We start from the raw sequence: 19,928 nt of genomic DNA, 5'->3' as shown, positions 1-19,928 counted from the left end.
TTTTCCCCTTGCCCTCATCACCTGAATTATTACCTCCAGGGCTGAGTCTGCGAAGTGAGGAGCAACTTTTTCATACTGTGCTCTTTCCTCCCTCACACTGGATGTTTTCCTCTACACAGTAATACTGTTGTGAGCCCTGTTGAGATTCTTTTAAATAGACATCCTTCATTGCTGCTGTGTCCCCCCGGCTAACCTCCCTGATTGGCCAGGAAACCATGGCGGAGACCAATTATTTTTTTCACAGAAACAGCAGATAAAGAGGGTGCAGGGGAGATTCACCAGGATGTTGCCTGGGTTCAGGGGTGTTTCACCTATGAAGAGAGGCTGGTTAGGTCAGGGTTGTTCTCCTTGGAGCAGAGATGGCTGAGGTGGGACCTGACTGAGGTGCACAAAATTACGAAGGACATGGATAGGGTCGATAGGAAGAAGCTTTTCCCCTAGTAGAGAGGTCAATTACTAGGAAGCATAATTTAAGGTAAGAAGGAGAAGGAGATTTGGAGGGGATCTAGGGGAAAGAAATTTCATCCAGAGGATGGTGGGAATTGGGAACTCACTGCTTGAAAGGGTGTTGAAGAGAGGAACCCTCACAGCATTTAAGATGAATGGAGATGAACACTTGAAATGCCATAGCATACAAGACTACAGTCCAAGGGCTGGAAAACGGGATTAGGATAGGTGCTTGATGGCCTGCACAGACACAATGAGCTGGAGGGCCTCTTTCTGTGCTGTAAAACTCCATTACTATGATTCGATGAGAGAAACCATGAGGTATGTAAATCGGGAGTTAGGTTTCCAGCCGGGAAATGGTTCCTACCTTTATGCCAGGGGTTAGATTTCACCACCACTTTCTGAAGCCCACATTCAATGGTACAACTGCCAAATGCTAAACTCATTTTGAAAGCCTTTACATGCAAAAATTCTTCACTCTTTACTGAAGAAAAATCATTGGTGAATCCGCGGAACCCAATCTCACAAATCGGATCAGATTGGGATCCTTTGGCTTTTTAAAATTTCACACCATTGAAACTTTCTTACCAGCACGATCCTTTGGGTGAAAGAGCAGGCTTGCGGGAAGTATATCAGCTGTGACAATTGTATATTCAGGCCAGATCTCACTGAGCAGCTCCAGTTCAGGATGTTCTGCCGTCCGAAAGGTATATTGTGATCCATGCAATGAGCTGGCATCTTCAGCCGCATCTGAAAGATGAAGCACAGTTTTATGTGCTGTTCTTGTTGTAATATAGGAAATGCAGGAGTTTACTTGCACCCAGAAAGATTGTACTAGCAGCAGGTGATGACCACCAGCTAACATGTGTTTCTTTAATTTAGGGGTGTTGGCTGAGGGATAAATATTGGAGAGAATTCTGGGATAACTCCGTGCTCTTTTTGAATAAGTGCCTCGGAATCTGTTATAGTCGCCCAAGAGGCCAGCTACGGACTCAGTTTTACCTCTCATCCAAAAGAGGGCACCTCCGTCAGTGCAGAATTCCTTCAGTACAGCGCATGAGAGTCAACCTAGATCTCTCTGGGTCTCTATGCTCCTGATGGTTCTGCCATTTATTTTATAGCTCTCACCTGAATTGGATCTACTAAATTCCATCTGCCATTTCACCGCCCCATTTTGCAGCCTATCTATATCCTGTTGTATTCTCTGACAATCTTCATCACTATCCGCAACTCCTGCAATCTTACTATCATCCGCAAACTTTCTAATCAGATCCGCTACTTTTTCTTCCAAGTCATTTTTATACATTACCAACAGCAGAGGTCCCTGTAATGATCCTTGGGAAACCACACTTCCGGTATTTAGTAACTTCCTTAGAATGGCAGATATGTTCAAAATAATTGTTACGCTAACCATTCTGCAGGTAGTTTTAATTACTGGGCAGTTATAATCCTAAAACACGTATTATGACTTCCAGTGGTGACATGTAGGGGAGAAGTCGCACATGAGGGTGGCTCCCGCCAAACAACTTTATTTAAGCCCTTTTTCGCCCAATTGTGTACGAAATTTGGGCTCAAGTTTGTTTTTATTGATGGGTTAAGTTTTCCACATCAAGGGGATGCCCAGTAGATACCCGAGCAGGCAGCAGAAAAAGAAAGAACTAGCATCGAATTTGGGAGCATCAAGAGTCCTGTCTGGAAAAGAAATGGCAGCTGCTGCTGTGATATCAGGGTCCAATCCACTAACTGTTCTTCACGGTCTTAGCAGTGGAGCTACACTCGGGGGACCATGAGAAAGCGATTCAGGTGGCGATATTGTTGATTTGAACGTCCTTGGCTAAGGTAGAATAGGTGGTGAAGGTGCAGGGTGTGGAGCTGAAAGAGGTAGGGGTAGCTCTGTCTAGGCAGAGTCATCCGATCACCACCCTGGAAGGGTCAATAACAAAATATTAAGGGGCAAGGTGGGTGACTTGGAAAATCGGTCTTGTAGGTAGAACCTGAGGTGGTTGGATTGCCGGATGGTCTAGAGGGTCCGACCCTGAGAAAGTTCACGTCGCAGTGGTTTTGGAAGATGGTGGTGTGGGGGGAATGGCATCCTCTCCTGATTTGGATCGTGCCACAGGTCATTGAGGCAGAAGTCCCATGCAGGTGAACCACTGCCTATGATCATTGTGCACTCCCACAGCTTTCAGGAAAAGAGTGTTACGGTGGGCAAAGGATCATTGCGATTGCAGTTGGGAGGGCCATGCAGTGAGAGTTTATCAAGATGTTGGAATGGAGAGGGCCAAGAGGCATACTGCATTTAATAAGGCCATGGTTGCGTTGTATCGCAGTTTCAATTTGGCATGGTTTACCCCGCATGCCTACGTGTGACTTACAAAAATAGAGACCCTTTGAGACTCCAGATGAGGCTGAAGCGTTCATGGAGAGAAATTAACTGGGCTTAAGATTTTAAAAAATTTGCATTGGTTGGGTGATGTTTGGATGGAGGAGGGCAGGTGATTTCTGGTATTTCATGGGGTGTTTAGGGAATTTTTTTCTTTGTTGATGGGGAATTTTATTATGGGGGTTGGGGAATGGGTGTTGATTGTTGTTCATGTTTCTTTCTGGTTTTTTTTCTCCCTCTACTTTGGAGATAATAAAGTTAATTTGGGCGGGGAGGGGAGGTTTCCTTATGTTTGGGAATTTTGATGAATGGTACTCTGTCTGGAGGCCACCCCACAAACTAAGATAGTTAGTTAACAAGAGCAAAGGGATGGGGGTAGCTGCAGCTCATACAGTTTGGGGGGGGGGAGGGTTGCGGGGGGGGATTTGGTTACCTGGCTGGGCTGGTTGAGTGTGGTATTTGTGAGGGGGTGGGGGGGCGGGCTGGGAGGAGTGGTTTAGTTTTTTGACGGTGGCTGGGGGCTGTACTTTGTTCGGTCGTGTTGGAGGATTTGGTGGCCATCTTGGGTGGGCCTGGTGTCGGCTTTCCTTGAGAGGTTGCTGGACTGCCACACAGGGTGGGAATAGCTGACCCTGATATGGGGGGGGGGGGGGGGGGGGGGGGGGGGTAGCCATCTAAGATGGACACTGGGCTACAAAATGGAGAACTGCTAAGACTGCAGGGAAAAACAGTCATAGTGAGGACACAGCTTGCAAAAGACTGTTTTGCATTTGCACATACAGAAACCAGTTTCAAGCCAGGTGCAGAGTTTCAGCCAAAGGTGCAAATGGGAAACAGATCTGCATAGTAATGAGGTGATCCAGATCCAGACCCCGGACAATAGAAACATTTAAGTATCGATGGATACTTTTCCATAGACGCCCAGACAGAATGGCGCCAAAGCAACCAAACACAAAGAACCTTAGGGACCGCCCCACCCATCGAGGAACGACTCTAGGATTGGGGAGTTCGAAAGATATCGATTGGGAAAGACCCAATCGATGAGGGAGCCGCCCCAAGGGGGCCTGAACATCCTGGGACCTATAAGAGTAGGTCCCACACATGGTTCGGTCTGTTTTGCTCCGGCCCAGATCTGCTGTTGCTTCCAGACACCGGCCCAGATCTGTTACATCGCATCCTGACTCCAGTTTTCATCACCGGCCGTTGAGCATCAGCCATCGAACTGTAAGTGCCAACACAACGATCGCTACGTGATCCAGACCTTGCTAGCCCTTGACAACTTTGCCAATCAGAAAGTTACAGACCAAGAACGGGACGAAGGCCTTGCTCCCTGACCTTGCCTGTTCCTGTCTAGATAAGTATTTAGTTGTTTAGTATTAGAAGTAAGTTAGTCTCTTTAGCGTATGCATGTGTATTTATTATATTTGTTATAATAAACACCAATCGTTTGGACTTACTAATCGGTGTATGGATTTATTACTTTGAACCTGACCTTGATATACTTGTGACGGTGTCTCAATACGGCACCTGGCGACTCCGAGCATAATTACACATACAGAGCTATAGTAGTGTTAAGCACACGGCCTTTAAACGGAGGCGTGTTAATCACACTCCAGTAAAACGAGCAACGGGGGGGGGGGGGGGGGGGGGGGTCCGGTAGCCGACCCCCTATACGGCTGGTCACATGGAACGTGATCGGGTTAAGTGGACTGGTAAAGAGATCTAGGGCATAATTCCCCGCTCCCGCAAAAAATCGGGAAGGCCGTCGTGAACTCGACCGAGTTTCATGACGGCCTCGGAGGCCAGTCCTCGCACCTTATTCACCCCCACCCGGGGGGCTAGGAGCGGCGCTCCGTGACTCAGCCGCCGGGCCTTGACGTTTGCGTCAAGGCTGCGCGCCGAGAATGACGCGACGGCGGCGCCTAAGTGAGGTCAGTCATACATGCGCAGGTTGGCTGGCTCCAACCCGCGCATGCGCGGCTGACGTCACGACAGCTGACGGCTCCAACCCGCGCATGCACGGTTGCCGTCTTCCCCTCCGCTGCCCCGCAAGACGTGGTGGCTTGATTTTGCGGGTCGGCGGAGGGGAAAGAGTGCGTCGCTTTGAGACGCCGGCCCGACGATCGGTGGGCATCCGATCGGGGGCCAGTCCCCTCCCGAGCATGGCCATGGTGCTCACTCCCCTCTCCGCCCCCCACAAGCTTTAAACGAGAATTTGGCGCCCATGTTCACAACGGCAGTGACCAGGTGTGGTTGCCGCCGTTGTGAACCGGTCGGGAACGGCAGGCCCATCCGGGCCGGAGAATCGCCGGTCGCCATGAAAAACGGCGAGCGGCGATTCATCCGAGCGGGGGGGTGGGGCAGGGAGGCGTGTCGTGAGTCGCCCGGCCCTCCCGCGATTCTCCCACCCGGCGTGGGGAGCGGAGAATCGTGCCCCTAGGGTTTTGAAGGCTGATGTGGTGCTATTGCAGGAGTTCGATTTGTGGGTTAAAGATCAGTTAAGGTTGCAAGTGTTTCATTCGGGACTTGACAGTAGGGCCCGGGGGGGCAGGGATCATGATTAATAAGAAGGTAGCTTTTTCAGCAGCTAAAATTTTGATGGATCCGAATGGGAGATATGTTATGGTTAGGCAGTTGTTAGGGGGTGCCCTGGTTGTGCTGGTGAATGTATATGCCCCAAAATGTGATGACACAGCTTTTATCAAAAAGTTGCTGTCACTCATCCCCCGATTTGGACTCGCATCAGCTAATCCTGGGAGGGGACTTTAACTGTGTATTGGATCCTGTTGTCAGATAAAGGATTCTGTGAGAGAGTTCCTTCCTGGAGTTGAACAGAAGTAAGGAGATTTCACTTTCCACATTGTGGGAGTCTTTGACGGCGGTTATTAGAGCCGAGATAATTTCTTTCAAGGCGCATAAGGAGCGGAGTGAACCAATGGAGTGGCAGAGGTTGGTGAATACTCTAAGGGGGGAAATCTTACCAAATAGCCTTTCAAAAAAGATACTACTGTAGTGGGCATTTCCAAAGACCGACAACTTATCCTCTGTAGGGATTCCAAGGCACTTTGAAACTTATTAAAATAATATACTGGTTTTCAAATTTCTCCATTGGAAGACCCCGATAAATGATAACATACTCCAAAGAATACCATTCCAAAATACAGAGCCAGCTAGCCAAAGGAAAACGGTGCGATCACCACACAAACAGTTTTATTGTGGACACAGTAACAGACATAGCATGCAGAAATCTGTGGGTAAAAGGAAAAAATGTGATAATTTCACAAACTCCCAGAGACCAGGCAACCACTTTTGGAACCTTCTGCCATAACAGATTGTATCTCTTTTTTCTGAAATTACTGGGCCTGCATTCAAAATTATCTAAAAATTAAATCTCAACTGAGATTTGATAAGGGATAAGAGCACAAGTTATTTTAATTAAAGGGAGCATAACTCAATCTACTTGTATTCACGGTGGCACAGTGGTTAGGACTGCTGCCTCACAGCACCAGGGACCCAACCTTGGGTAATTGTCTGTATGGGTTTCCTCGGGTGCTCCGGTTTCTTCCCACAATCCAGTGATGTGCAAGTTAGGTGGATTGGCCTTGCTCAATTGCCCCTTAGTGACCAAAGATTAGATGGGGTTATGGAGAGAGGGCGGGGGAGTGGGCGCAGGTATGTACTCTTTCTGAGGGTCAATCCAGCCAAGATGGGTCAAATGGCCTCCGTCTGCACTGTAGAGATTCTATGGATAAGAAGAATTACATACTAAATTCCATTGATTGACAAAAATGATTGCTGTAGGCCATATGTCCATTACTTCAATGTCTTGAAATAGATTACAGTAAGAAGTCTTACAACACCAGGTTAAAGTCCAACAGGTTTGTTTCAAACACGAGCTTTCGGAGCACGGCTCCTTCTTCAGGTGAATGGAAAGGCTTGTTCCAGAAATGTTTATATAGACACAGTCAGAGATGCCCCGGAATGCGAGCACCTGCAGGCAATTCAAATCATCAAAGATGCAGAGAGAGAGGTAACTCCAGGTAAAGAGGTGTGAATATGTCCCAAGCCAGTTCAGTCGGTAGGCCTCTGCAAGTCCAGGCTTGTTGGTGGGGGCCGAATGTAATGCGACAGAATCCCAGATCCCAGGTGAGTCCGCATTCATGCGTGCGGAACTTAGCTATAAGTTTTGCTCAGCAATTTTGCGTTGTCGCGTCTCCTGAAGGCCCCTCTGTAGAATGCTGACCCGGAGATCAGAGGCTGAATGTCCTTGACTGCTGAAGTGTTCCCCAACTGGAAGGGAACAGTCCTGCCTGTTGATAGTCGCACGATGCCCGTTTATTCGTTGTCGCAAGTGTCTGCATGGTCTCGCCAATGTACCACGCTTCGGGACATCCTTTCCTGCAGCGTATGAGGTAGACTACATTGGTCGAGTCGCACGAGGTATGCGCCGCGTACCTGGTGGGTGGTGTTCCACGTGTAATGGTGGTGTCCATGTCGATGATCTGGCATGTCTTGCAGAGATTACCCTGGCAGGGTTTTGTGGTGTTGTGGTTGCTGTTCTGAAGGCTGGGTAATTTGCTGCAACAATGGTTTGTTTGAGGTTGCGCGGTTGTTTGAAAGCACGTGTTTGAAACAAACCTGTTGGACTTTAAACCTGGTGTTGTAAGACTTCTTACTGTGCTCACCCCAGTCCAACGCCGGCATCTCCACATCTTGAAATAGATTATTCAAGTTATTGAGCAAATTTTTGCCATCTTTTCGTCCGATGGACTCCCATTTTGCATCATTATATCTCAACAAGTGAACACCACACCAATCAACAAGAAGCAGGAATGAAAACCACCAATCGTGAATGTAAAAAAGCTACAGCTCAAAACTGGCAGATACCAATTACAAAAAGCAAAGAAGTCAAAATTTCATATTTCATATTTTTTGCTGTCAATTTTTCCAACATGATTGAAGGATTACAAAATGCTGAAACTGAGAGTTATAATAAAAACATAAAAGATCATGATTAAACTTACTCACTTCTATGCCATAGCAGACCACCCATGCATTGTTCATGGTGGATATGTAGTAAATTGTCAGGAGTTTTCACAATGTGATGACTGCATCTGTGTTCCTTTAAAGCTATGAACTCAAATTGGCATGGAATAAATATAGATTCAGGATAGTCGGAGCTCGACTATCGTTGATTCAGGGAACTTTTCAAATCAAAGTCCTGGTCAGTTTCAGTCTGGAGCTCTGAAATACACTACAATTTAAAATGGCAAAGCAGTTCCAATGCAACATCCAGAGTGTCACATCTGTGTTTGTTCCACAGCAAAGTTCAAAATTACCTTCTACTCGTTGTAAAGGAACGAATCAATAAATGCTGAGTGTAAAATCTCCGAAAATATCCAGCAAGTGCACATCCCTCCCCATTTTTACATATCAGCTGGTCCAGGCGTAATTAGAATATGTATGCGGTGATTGTCCAGTAAGGGTCACATGGCCTGTGTGACAAACCAGGACTCAAGAGTGTGCAATCACCCCATGTTAAGAGAGGCTCCAAGGCAAAGAGAATTTGGGGAGTCAGTTACAGCCATGAGACTACTGTACAATTCTTATTAATAAATATATTTTATGTTAATTAATGAAGTCTGTGAAAGTGCATCTTCACATCTGGCGATGAGGATAAATTATCCTGACACTGTCTCTGGCCCAACACCTGTGAGTATCCTGTTTTAATCGAAGTCTGAAAATAAATACTGACCAGAATGCCTCTCTTTGGGCAAATAGACCCATTTGATTCCTCCACAGAGGACTCAACACAATTTGTTGAGCCACTTGGGTGTTATTTCAAAATAAACAAAATAGGGGAGGCGAAATACAAAGCAATTCTACAAAGTGTTTGTGGAACTTAGACCTATAACCTTATTCCCAGTCTTACAGCCCCAAGTTCAACCGACTCCAAATCATTCAATGAGTTTGTGGATTTAGTGAAGGATCCCAGAGATTCAAAATTAACTTGAGGGTAAAAGACCCATATGAATAAATCACGACTTACATTGCTAAACTTAAGCAATTAATCGGAGTATTGTGATTTTGAAGCCACCATAAATGACATGTTACGGGATAGGTTTATCTGTGGCATGAACAATGACACTATTAAATGCAGTTTGCTTGCAAAGTTCAACATAAATTTTAAATGAGCAGTGAAGATAGCGCTGGTCATGAAAAGTGCTTTAAAGGTGCACAAGAGCTCTGGAGGACTTAAAGTGACACCATTAACCAGTTAGGGCAGAAACCTACAGCCAGCCATGGCACCAATGCCGCTGGAGCAGCCGTGAAGCAGGAAACAATTTCAGCCACCAACAAAAGAAAGAATAGGCAATCAGGCAGTAATGCTTAAAGAGGAATGTCAGAGATGTGAAGGTAACCACACTCCTGAATCATGTCGGTTTAAGGAGGCAAAATGTATTTACTGTCACAAAAGAGGACATTTAATAAAGCAGTGCAGAGAAAATCAAGATCACCGAGTAATCGATCAACCAAGATGTTACAAGTATATAATGTGGAAGAGCTTAGCACCAGTGCATCTCGTATTCACTGTTTCATCTAAAAACAGGCATGATATACCATATTACTGTAACCTCTGGGTAAATGGGAAGCCTCTTAAGATGGAATTAGATACAGGGGCATACACTTCAGTACCTAGGAGAGCGAGTCCAGCCTATGAACTTGAAGAACACTTCTGCCAAGTTGAGGACTTATATTGGAGAAGCAATAGCTCACAATGATACCTGTGAGCTATGGACAACAGCCTACCCAGCTCTCAGTGATAATAATGATGGGTGAAGAGCCAAACCTTCTCTGCTGCAATTAGCTTAAAGAAATCATGTTGAATTGGGACAAGATTGTTCAAGTGCAGGAAGGGTTAGTGCCCAAATTGATAAGAAAATACAACAGCATCTTCTGTGATTAATTCGGCAAAATCAAAGGGCTACAAGCTAAGATTTATGTGGCCACGTCCTGATTCTTAAGCGCAAGACTGGTACCATATTGCTTCCGAGAGAAAGTGGATACTCAGTTAAACAGGTCAGAAGAATTAATCCAGCAAATTCAGTTCTCAGAATGGGCAGCACCTATAGTCTCCGTAATGAAACCCGACAAGATCATCTACATCGATTATAAGATAACAGTTAATCAGGCAGCCAAGCTGGATTAATATCCAATCCCAAGAATTGAATACCTGTATCCAAAACTGGCAGGAGGTTAATTTTACACAAAGCTGGATAAGAGTCACATACCAGCAATTCAAATTAGATTACCCTTCCCTGGGGTACGTCTTGATAAATACACACAAAGGGCTGTTCTAATACATGTGCCTGCCCTTTGGTGTGTCTTCAGCATGTGCAATATTCCAACAATGGAGAGTCTGCTACAGGGGATTGGTCATCGTTTCTGACCACAAACCTCCTCTTCAAAGAGGACAAGGTGTAGCCATTTAAGATGTCCACCTGCAAAGGACCATGGGAATTATGGCCAACCCAGGACTCAGACAGATACACAGCCTATGTGTATCTAAAATACAGGTAACCAGACCTGACCGAAACTCCCGCTTATTTACATTTTAATGGCCCATTTTCCCAGGACAATAGAACTCCAAACAAGCAACCGGTACAGCCACAGACTGATTGGTGCCACTCCCCTTACTCAGAAAGCACAACTGCCAAGGTCAATAACTGCTAAGAACCCGGCCAGCTACCAAGGCACCCGCCCATTTATTGGCTGAAATCGAAGAGCGTGATCAGAGCCCTGTCAAACAATTGGGTCCAAGGTTAAGGACCGCCCCAAAGCGCGAAATCCCAAGGGGATAAAAGAGGATACAGCCATATGTTCTGGCTCTTTTGGATCCGGCCTGTGCCAGCCCAATTGCAGCAGGAACAGCCAGCTAAGTTCAAGACCAACGATCGCTACCTGATGGATGAACTCAGCAGAGACAGAGCCACTTTCTTCGAACCAGCCAAGTGAAATCCAGATAAAGGCCTTTATCCATTTCCACAGTGCCAGTTGCCCTGAAGTTAATTATAGGTTAATGTAGCTCATATGTGCAGTTTAACTCGTAGTAGATATTGTGTTTGCATGTTCAGATAACTCTTGTGTATGTAAATAAATCAACTTTTGAACCAACTAACTGGTTGTGCGGTCATTTGATTGATATAAGGGAAAGACTTGTGGTTCACCGAGATAAATAGAAATACCACAGTATTGGCGACCCTGTTGGGACCGAATCAGAGCAACAAAGGCTATCCCGCTGATCGCCTTAGCAAGAATTCAATGATGGGTGTTAATTCTATCCACTCATTCTTTCATGACCTGGAACACACATAGCGAACGCAAATGCTCTCAGCCACCTACTCTTGCAAAAAAGTATCACATGCACTCCAGCATCACAAGAAACCATCATGGCAGTAAAGTTTTTAGAAGCATTACCAGTCTCGGTGAAGCAGAATTAGACTAACCGAGATCCACTTCTGTCCTAAGTGAGGCACAAAATACTGAGAGGGTGAGTAAATGAGCCAGTTTCCGATTACATGGAAACATTCTTTACCCGCAAGAATGAATTGTGTTGTCAGGGTGGCATCATACTCTGGAGAGCAAGAATAGTCTTTCCTGAAAAAGCAGAGAGCTGCTCCTAACTGAATTACACAGCACTCATCCGGGCATCTCTAAGATGATGACGCTTGCCAGGAGTTATGTGTGATGGTGGCCTGGTATTAATGCTAATATCAACACTAGTCAAACACTGTCAACAGTGCCAACTGCAATAAACATTGCCTGCTTCAGCCCCACTGCTGCACCCTTGGGAATGGCCTGGTCAGTCATTGATACAAATCCATATTGATTATGTTAATCCATTCCTGGGTACAATGTTTTGTTCGTGACTGATGCACACTCTAAATGGATGGACATTTTTGAGGTGAAGCCACCTACATCGCATGCTACTATCGAAAGATAACGACAATGCTTTTCAACTCATGGATTACCTTAAGTCATGGTATCAGACAATGGAACCATTTTAACAAGTGCTGAGTTTCAAAACGTCACCGTTCTCAGCGGTATTAAACATATTCAAACTGTGTCCTGCTCCCAGCATCAAACGGACAAGCCGTGAGAGCTATCCAAATCAAATCTGGACTAAAGAAACTGTCAGAAGGAACCTTGGAAACCAAAATCTCACGATTCCTCCTGAGCTATCATACCACTCCACATGCAACAACGGGAGTTCCACCAGCAGAACTGCTAATGAAGCGTCGTCTCAGAACAAAACTGAGTCTCGTGTTTCCAAATTTGCCAGGGAGTGTCAAAGCCAGCCAAAGTAATTAGAAAGTGTAAGAGTCCTTCCTATTTATCTCCTTTGTTCCCATTTCTTTTATTTTATTATTTTTGGTCTGTGGATCCATAATCGTATGTGCCTTGAAGAAGAAGAGCGCTTGCCAGTACTTTGTTTTGGAAAGAAGAAGCTAGACTCTTCAGCACTGAGTGAATTAGGAACCTGTTTTGGAGAAAGTCAGTTTGATTGGCTGACTGGCAACCAATGGATTATATATATATATATATATATATATATATATATATATATATATATATATATTATATATATTATATATATATATATATATATATATATAGTGGGGGTAGTTAGGAAGGAGGGAGATTAGGAAAGGGGTATTAGATAGTCAGCTACATTTTTCTGTCAGTTTAATTATAATACTGTAAATAATAAAAGGTTACTTGTGTTAAAGTTACAAACCTGGTGACTTCAATTTATTGGGCTCAGCCAGGGCCTCGCATATTTAAAATAAATCTAATTTTACCTGTCTTGTGACTCCGGGTCAAGTGGGGCTGGAATTGACCGTGCACTAGCCCAGGGTGCTGTGACAAAAGCAAACCATGAATCACATAGGACAGCACCATCATTTATGGTAAATGAAGCCGTATACGTGAGACACTTCGGTTGTGGAACAAGTTGGATCCTCAGAATTACTGTCTCTAAGACCAGAGACGGGATTCTCCCATCCCGCGGCTGAGTGTCCACGCCGTCATAAACGGGCTTTGCATTTTACGACGGTGTGAACGGGCCGCTGCCAGGAATAATTCTGACCCCTACAAGCAGCCAGCATGCCGCTGGAGCACTTTGCGCCGCTCCAGCTGCCGATCCCAGTGCAAACTGTGAGTCGCGGGATCCGCACATGCGCAGTGGCACCGGCGGCAACATGGGCATGCGCGGTGGCCTCCTTCAACATGCCGGCCCCGATGCAACATGGCGCAGAAGAACAGGGGCCGGCGCATGGGAAAAGAGGCCAGGGGACAGAGAGGCCAGCCCGCCGATTAGTGGGCCCCAATAGTGGGCCAGGCCGCATTGGAGGCACCCCCCCCCCTCAAGGTCAGAGCCCCCTTCCCCCTCCCCCCCACCCGACCTTTGCACGCAGAGTTGCCGCCGGCTGCGAGCAGGTGTGGATGGCACCGACGGCACTCGTTTTTTTTTCACGGCCGCTAAGGGGCCGGAAAATTGGACGGCCGCTCCAACCACCCTCGACACCGTCCCCGCCACCCCCCTCCACTCTGCGGAGAATTGCGTGCCGGCGTCGGGGCAGCGTGGGCCGGTCACGGAGTTTCTCCGTCCCGGCCCAGGGCTGGGCGAATCCCACCCCAGATCCCTTTCATACCAAGTCTATGTGGAGGGACAGATCGTTTGCAAATACGTGGACCACTGCAGGAGTAGAGACGTTACTGAAGTCAGTGTTGCTATCAAGAAATGTTTTCAAACGCATAAGCACTGAAGAACCTGATCAATCTGTTATTGACATAACTGATGTCTCTGTGGAGGCAAATAGTGATGAATCGCGTGTGCCAGAAGATATACTCGTTATTGCAGTTCCTGGTAACGTCGATCCTGTCGAAGCATCACAGACAACAGAATTACACAACTCGACAAGCAACAGAATACCCCTCAAAGACTCGATTTATAATTGTCCAACTCATGTACATAATGTTTAGTTAATATTTAGGACTTAGTGAATTAGTTATTGAAGATTGTATAAAGGATTTAAAGGGGAGGGATGTGGTGATTGTCCCTTTAAGGGCAACACAGCAAAGTAAGTGCTACATGGCCTGTGTAACCAATGAGCACTCAGTGTGGAACCACCCCATAGTGAGAAAGGCTTCTTGGCAGATACATTTTGGGAGCTAGCTACAGCCATGAGGCTGCGGTACAATTTCAATTAATAAATATCTTTTAGAGCGGCAAGTGGTTAGCACTGCTGACTCATGGCGCTGAGGACCCAGGTTCGATCCCGACTCTGGGTCACTGTCCTGTGGAGTTTGCACATTCTCCACGTGTTTGCGTGGGTTTTTCCCCCACAACCCAAAGATGTGCAGGTTAGGTGGATTGGTCACGCTAAATTGCCCCTTCATTGGAAAAAATGAATTGGGCCCTCTAAATTTATAAAATCAAAATAAATAAATACCTTTTGAGTTCATTAGTGAAATCTGTGAACGTGCATCTGTACAATATACTATCCTGGAATCTTGATAAGATTGGATCAGAAGGTATTAAAACTTGCCAATAATTAGGCAAGCATATGGTAGATCTGGTAATGTGAATTATGTCTTGGTCACATTCATTTGACAGACGTATAATTATTTAAACATTGCATTTGATTGTTCACGCGTTGCTAAGTGAATTTTGATAGAAGCAATCTGGAGTCAAGGTGATTCCTTTACACGCTTCTCACATATTAATCACAAATTCCCCTCACAAAACATTCTCAGATATTGTCCCAAACCCTGCCAACCTAAAGGGTATCTTTTATGGTTTCCTTACTTACAGAGAACATTTTTAAATAATCCTGCCTGAACAGTCTCTCTCAAAACTCATTTGTGTTACACTGGAAAACAACAAACTGAGTGGGAGCCTATAAGTGTATCCTTTCTAATTCAACGTTTTGTCACAACTGCAGAGCATCTTGCTGTTTGTGCTGTTCAGCATCATGCAGTACAGAATTCAATAAATTGACCTAATCAACCCCTCACTGAATGTTTGCACACAACACAAATCAACTCACTAACTATAATGAATGGATATAATCACAGGCCTCCCGTTGTGTCTGTAGAGGTTCATTAACAAAATAAGACTTTAAGACGTGCAAAGTCCCTTCCTAATTAATTAACTTGTATTGTTTTAAAGTGCTGGAAGCTTTGCTGTTGTGAACTTTACCATTGTACAAAACCTCTGTGGGCACATACAATTTCCTATGTCAGAATGTGATTAATAACAGAACCATAGCAACCAACTAAAGCATTGTACTAAAGCTTTGAGCAGCAATCTGTGCACTGAGGGTGACTGGAGCTCTTAATAAAACAACATGTGATGGCACAAAAGAACATTTAGAACCTGGAACTGCCTGATTGTGCTGTATTTCATTTCACCTACAATCATTGAAATAATAGCAGAATGGAAGATCTGCGCTTACACAGTGTGCACAGAGTCGCAATACAGTCTGAGGTGGCCTGAGCTGAACGGGAACAAAAGAGAAAATGCTGGAAAATCTCAGTCTGGCCGCATCTGTAGGGAGAGAAAAGAGCGAACATTTCGAGTCCGATGACTCTTTGTCAAAGCTAACAGACAGAGAAAGTGGGAAATGAGCTGAACTAGACCATCTATTCAAATTCCATTTCCCAGCTCGTTTCTAGTATTCTTTTAATATTTCTCTCCCTTTCAAATATTTATCCAGTGCCCTTTTAAATGATTGTTTCCGCCCCCAAAGGTATTTGTGACAGCACAGCCCATGTTCAAATAATCAATCCTCTGTAATAATAATAATAATAACCTTTTATTGTCAATATGAAAACATCGTCCAATTTACTATCTCATTCCGTTTAGCAATTCAGAATCTTGCTCCTGGGTGACAGATTTACCAAGCAGTGGGAAAAAAAGCATTCGTTACTTACCCATTCAAAACATTTCACTGTTTTGAAAACCTTTTGAGTCAACCCCACCTACCCGAACCCCTTTTCTTAATCTTCTCTGTTCTGCTAAAAATGTTTTTTTTTAAGAATTACATTTATTGAGATTTTACATTTGAACAAAATGACACAACAAAACCACAGGAGTGGTACAGCACCACAAGAAGTAACAGCCGAACATACATGAATACATGTATACTGGGTGGATACAATCATTAGACATAACTTGATACCTCTAAAAGCCCCATCAGAGAAGAAAGGAGAAACAGGACAATGCCGTGAAAACATGATAAAATGGTGCACACCTTCACAAGCAGCAATTGTTCGTAATTACTACAAGGGTTTAGGGGAAATTGTTCTTGCCATGTTCGGGCACGCACCAATATACATCTCCCTCGACTCTAGCAGTGCCAGAGGCATCGATGACACAGTGTGACCTCCTTCCCCTGGACACCAGACCACCTATCTGAACATACTATCCATGTAGCTCGCAGGCTCACGGCTGCAGCACAGTGACTCCAGTTGCCGCACAAACTCTGAAATCCGGAGCTGTAGTTTCTGTAGAATTCTGTACATCCTGATATTCCTCTCTAACATTTTATCTTGGTTTCCACACCCCTACCAGTTAGTTTAAAGGCCTCCCAACAGCGCTCGCAAAATACCCCGCAAGGAACTCATTTCCAGCTTTGTTCATGTGCAACACCAGGGTCCATGGCTTCTCACATATTACAGAATCATAGAAGGTGTTTCTTTTGTCTGTTGGATGTTGTTTCGGAAGTTATTAAGGATTACATCGTGTTGTATTCTTTGGGGTTGTATTTGAATTAATGGTTACTAAGATGTTCACTGTATGTTTTAAAAAGGTTAACTTGAGTTTAAACAATAAACATTGTTTTGCTTTAAAAAAACTTTTCCATTTCTGCTACCTCACCTGTAGAGTGGGCCGTGTGCTCCCCATACCACAATCTATTAAAAGTTGTGGGTCAGGTGAGCTCCATGGTGCACTTTGGGGTTCTCTAAATCCTGGCCCATAACAAGCCCATCAGATCTGCACAGACTCATGAAAGAGTAGCCTACCTATTCCACACCCCCACTTTATGCCCGTAACCCCAACTAACCTTTTTGAACACTAAAGGTCAAGTCAGCATGGCCATTCCAACTAACCTGCACGTCTCTGGACTGTGAGAGAAAACCGGAGCACCCTGAGGAAGCCTTCGTAGACAAGGGGAAGAATGTGCAAAATCCACACAGACAGCCACCCAAAATCGGAATTGAACCCAGGTCCTTGGTGCTGTGAAGCAGCAGTGCTAACCACTGTGCCACATTGCCAGGATATGCATTCCACTCGATGCATGCCACGTCTTAACTTTACTTCTCTCACGTTCACTTTATCCTACTTTGGATTACTTGCATTGCCTTACCACACTGGCCCTAACCTGCGCCTTATTCCAGCCACTGCTTTTTCACACACTGCCCCTTACACCGTCCAGATGAACATTGTTGGGCTTGGCAGCACGGTGGGGCAGTGGTTAGCACTGCTGCCTCACAGCGCCAGGGATCTGGGTTCGATCCCAGCTCTGGGTCACTGTCCATGTGGAGTCCACACAATCACTCCGTGTCTGCATGGGTCTCACCCCCACAACCCAAAAGATGTGCAGGGTAGGTGAATTGGGCATGGTAGGTGAATTGGCCATGCTAAATTGCCCCTTAATTGAAAAAAAAATAATTGGGTACTCTTAATTTTTTTTAAATGAACATTCTTGGGCACTGTGAATATTGTTATGCAGCACATTTCAATCGTTTTGGAAAATTCCACTAGCTGGTTACCCTGAAGGCGGGTTGGGACAGTAAAATTGGGATATAGGAAAACTGATCCGAACTGTCCCCCACCACCCTCCTCTTCCCTGCGTAATTCTCACCTTTCTCTTGGTCGAAATCAGGGATTTTCTGGCTGATTATAAGCGTTCGGATCAGGTTCCCCAGGTTATGGAGCAGTGTGGTGTCGCACAGACGACACAAGGCCAGCAGGTAGTTGGTTTTGATCCAGTGCCTGCTGCCCACGAACCAGTCCCAGGTGCCCGCTATGTCCCGGAGCAGGGCCAGCTTGTTGAGGGAGCGGTTGGAGCTCAGGGTGTTGAAGTCCTGGCGCAGGCCGGGGTTGGCGCGGCTGCGCGAGTGGGTGAAGTCCTTGCTGAGGGTGGGCTGCAGGAGCCTGTTGAGCTGCAGCAGCAGGTCGAGGCTGTCGATCCGGCGGACCAGGCCGTTCAGGAACTGCTGCTTAGCCAGGTCGCCGGCCCGCAGGAACCACTGCTTGGTGGAGGCCAGCCGCAGATTCAGGGTGCAGGTGTAGCAGGAGCCGCAGCGAGGCAGCGTGCACTCTGAGCTCTGGCACGTCTGGTGCGCCGGGCCATAAATGTTAAACTCAGCAACTTCCCCCGCCGCGTCCAGATCATACATCCTCGTGCAGGGCGCTGGCAGCCGCTCCAAGTGATTTTCAGCTTTTATCTCCCCCCACCCCTCTTCTTCTCCTTCAACAACCTGTCCTTTAAAGAGCTGTGAGTTTATCTCCTCCCCGCTTCTCTTGTCTCTGCTTCGATTTTCCTCCAATGTGTCTCCTCTCCGTTGCTGGGCAGCGGAGATTCCGCCACGCAAACTCTCTGGGCTTCTAAATCACCTGAGCAAGTCAATGGCGTCACTATACTTAGAATCAGAGACAACACACACATGAAGTGATCTCATTCCAAAAGAGTCCTATCTATGGAGGTGTATAAAACTAGGAGGGATGTGGGTGGGGTAGGAGGGGGAGGTAGGAAGTAAGGGTGGTAGAGGCGGGAACCCTCTCAACATTTAGGAGACCGGGCACAACGTTACAACCTTCCTCGGTGCTCCATCAGAAGGGTGGGAGGGGTGGACTGGGCTGGGCTGGCCCCAGAGAAGGTGCGGGGTGTGAAGTGGAATGGGTGGGGGTTATGGGTGGGCTTGGCCCAGGGGCCAGAGTTCAGCCACCACTCCTCTGCACTGGTGTCCCACCCCTACCTTCACCACTCCAAGAATTTGATGGGCCCGTGCAATGCAATGGCCAACTTGCATGCAGGGATCACTCAAGTAGACAGTTATAAGCGCTACAGTGGGTTGTCCTACAATGAGGAGCACCAGAGATCATCGCAGAGCGGGTTGTCATCATCCTCCATCCCAAGGAGCAGACCCGCTGTTACTGACAATCCAGGGCCAGCACCCCATAGTGAGGCAAGTAGGTATCATGGAGGGGGTTGCAAGGGGGAGAGTGTGGAGGTGGGATGCAGCGTCCCTGCACCTGGCCAGCCTCCCGACTCGGTGAACCTGGAGGCAGTTAGAGCATCCCGTGCACGTTGGCACAGGCGCACATGTTGTGCGACATCTCATGCATGCCGGGGCCCCATGTCCTGCCTGTCCTCCCCCTCTCCCACGTCAGACGAGGACTGGCATTCTTCCTCCTCCTCCAGGATATCGCCCCTCTGCTGCGCAATATTGTGGGGATGCAACAGACCACCATGATGTGGGAGACTCTCAGCGCTATACTGGAGGAATCCCTTCGAGTTGTCCAGGCACCTGAACTGCATCTTCAAGATGCCAAAGCACTGCTTGATCATACCCCTGGTCGCTGCGTGGGCATCATTGTCGTGGGCATCGGCATCAGTCTGCGGCCCCCAGATAGGTGTCATCAGCCATGACCGCAGTGGATAACCCCTATCGCGCAGGAGCCAACCCCCCAGTTGGGGGAGCGCCTCGAAGAGGCCAGAGACCGTTGAATGTGCCAGGATGAAAGCGTCATGCACACTGCCTGAGTATCGGGGGCAGACTTGCATGATGTGCAGCTGATGGTCACACACCAGCTGTACATTCATAGAGTGAAACCCCTTTCAGTTTGTGTAGAGGGGCCTGTTATCTGCAGGAGCTGATAGTGTGACATACATCCCATCGATCACCCCCTGGACCCGGGGCATCTCGGCAATGGCGGTTGATCCCGCTGCCTGGGCATCCTGGTGGGCTGGGTCCACATTGAAATGGATGTACTGTGCCATCTGGGTATACAGGGCCTCAATGA

General features: G+C 46.6%; 1 protein-coding gene across 2 annotated transcripts in view; it reads right to left on the bottom strand.

Annotated features, from left to right (window-relative positions):
• The window catches only part of fbxw10 (F-box and WD repeat domain containing 10), an 83,968-nt gene extending 65,406 nt beyond the window's left edge, over nucleotides 1-18,562 (bottom strand). The window contains exons 1-2 of one of the 2 annotated variants that reach the window (XM_038777089.1): nucleotides 17,764-18,562; nucleotides 1,036-1,197 (exon numbers count right to left, since the gene is read on the bottom strand). In XM_038777089.1, coding sequence (XP_038633017.1) covers nucleotides 1,036-1,197; nucleotides 17,764-18,301 — 700 coding nt within the window. In that variant the 5' untranslated portion in view covers nucleotides 18,302-18,562. The remainder of the gene's footprint in view (nucleotides 1-1,035; nucleotides 1,198-17,763) is intronic. The other variant, XM_038777090.1, reaches the window with a different exon arrangement.
• Nucleotides 18,563-19,928: the final 1,366 nt, after the last annotated feature.

Source organism: Scyliorhinus canicula, chromosome 18 (assembly GCF_902713615.1).
Source record: "Scyliorhinus canicula chromosome 18, sScyCan1.1, whole genome shotgun sequence".
Taxonomy (NCBI): domain Eukaryota; kingdom Metazoa; phylum Chordata; class Chondrichthyes; order Carcharhiniformes; family Scyliorhinidae; genus Scyliorhinus; species Scyliorhinus canicula.
Note: the sequence above shows the minus strand (reverse complement) of the source record. Positions and strands in the feature narration are given on the sequence as shown.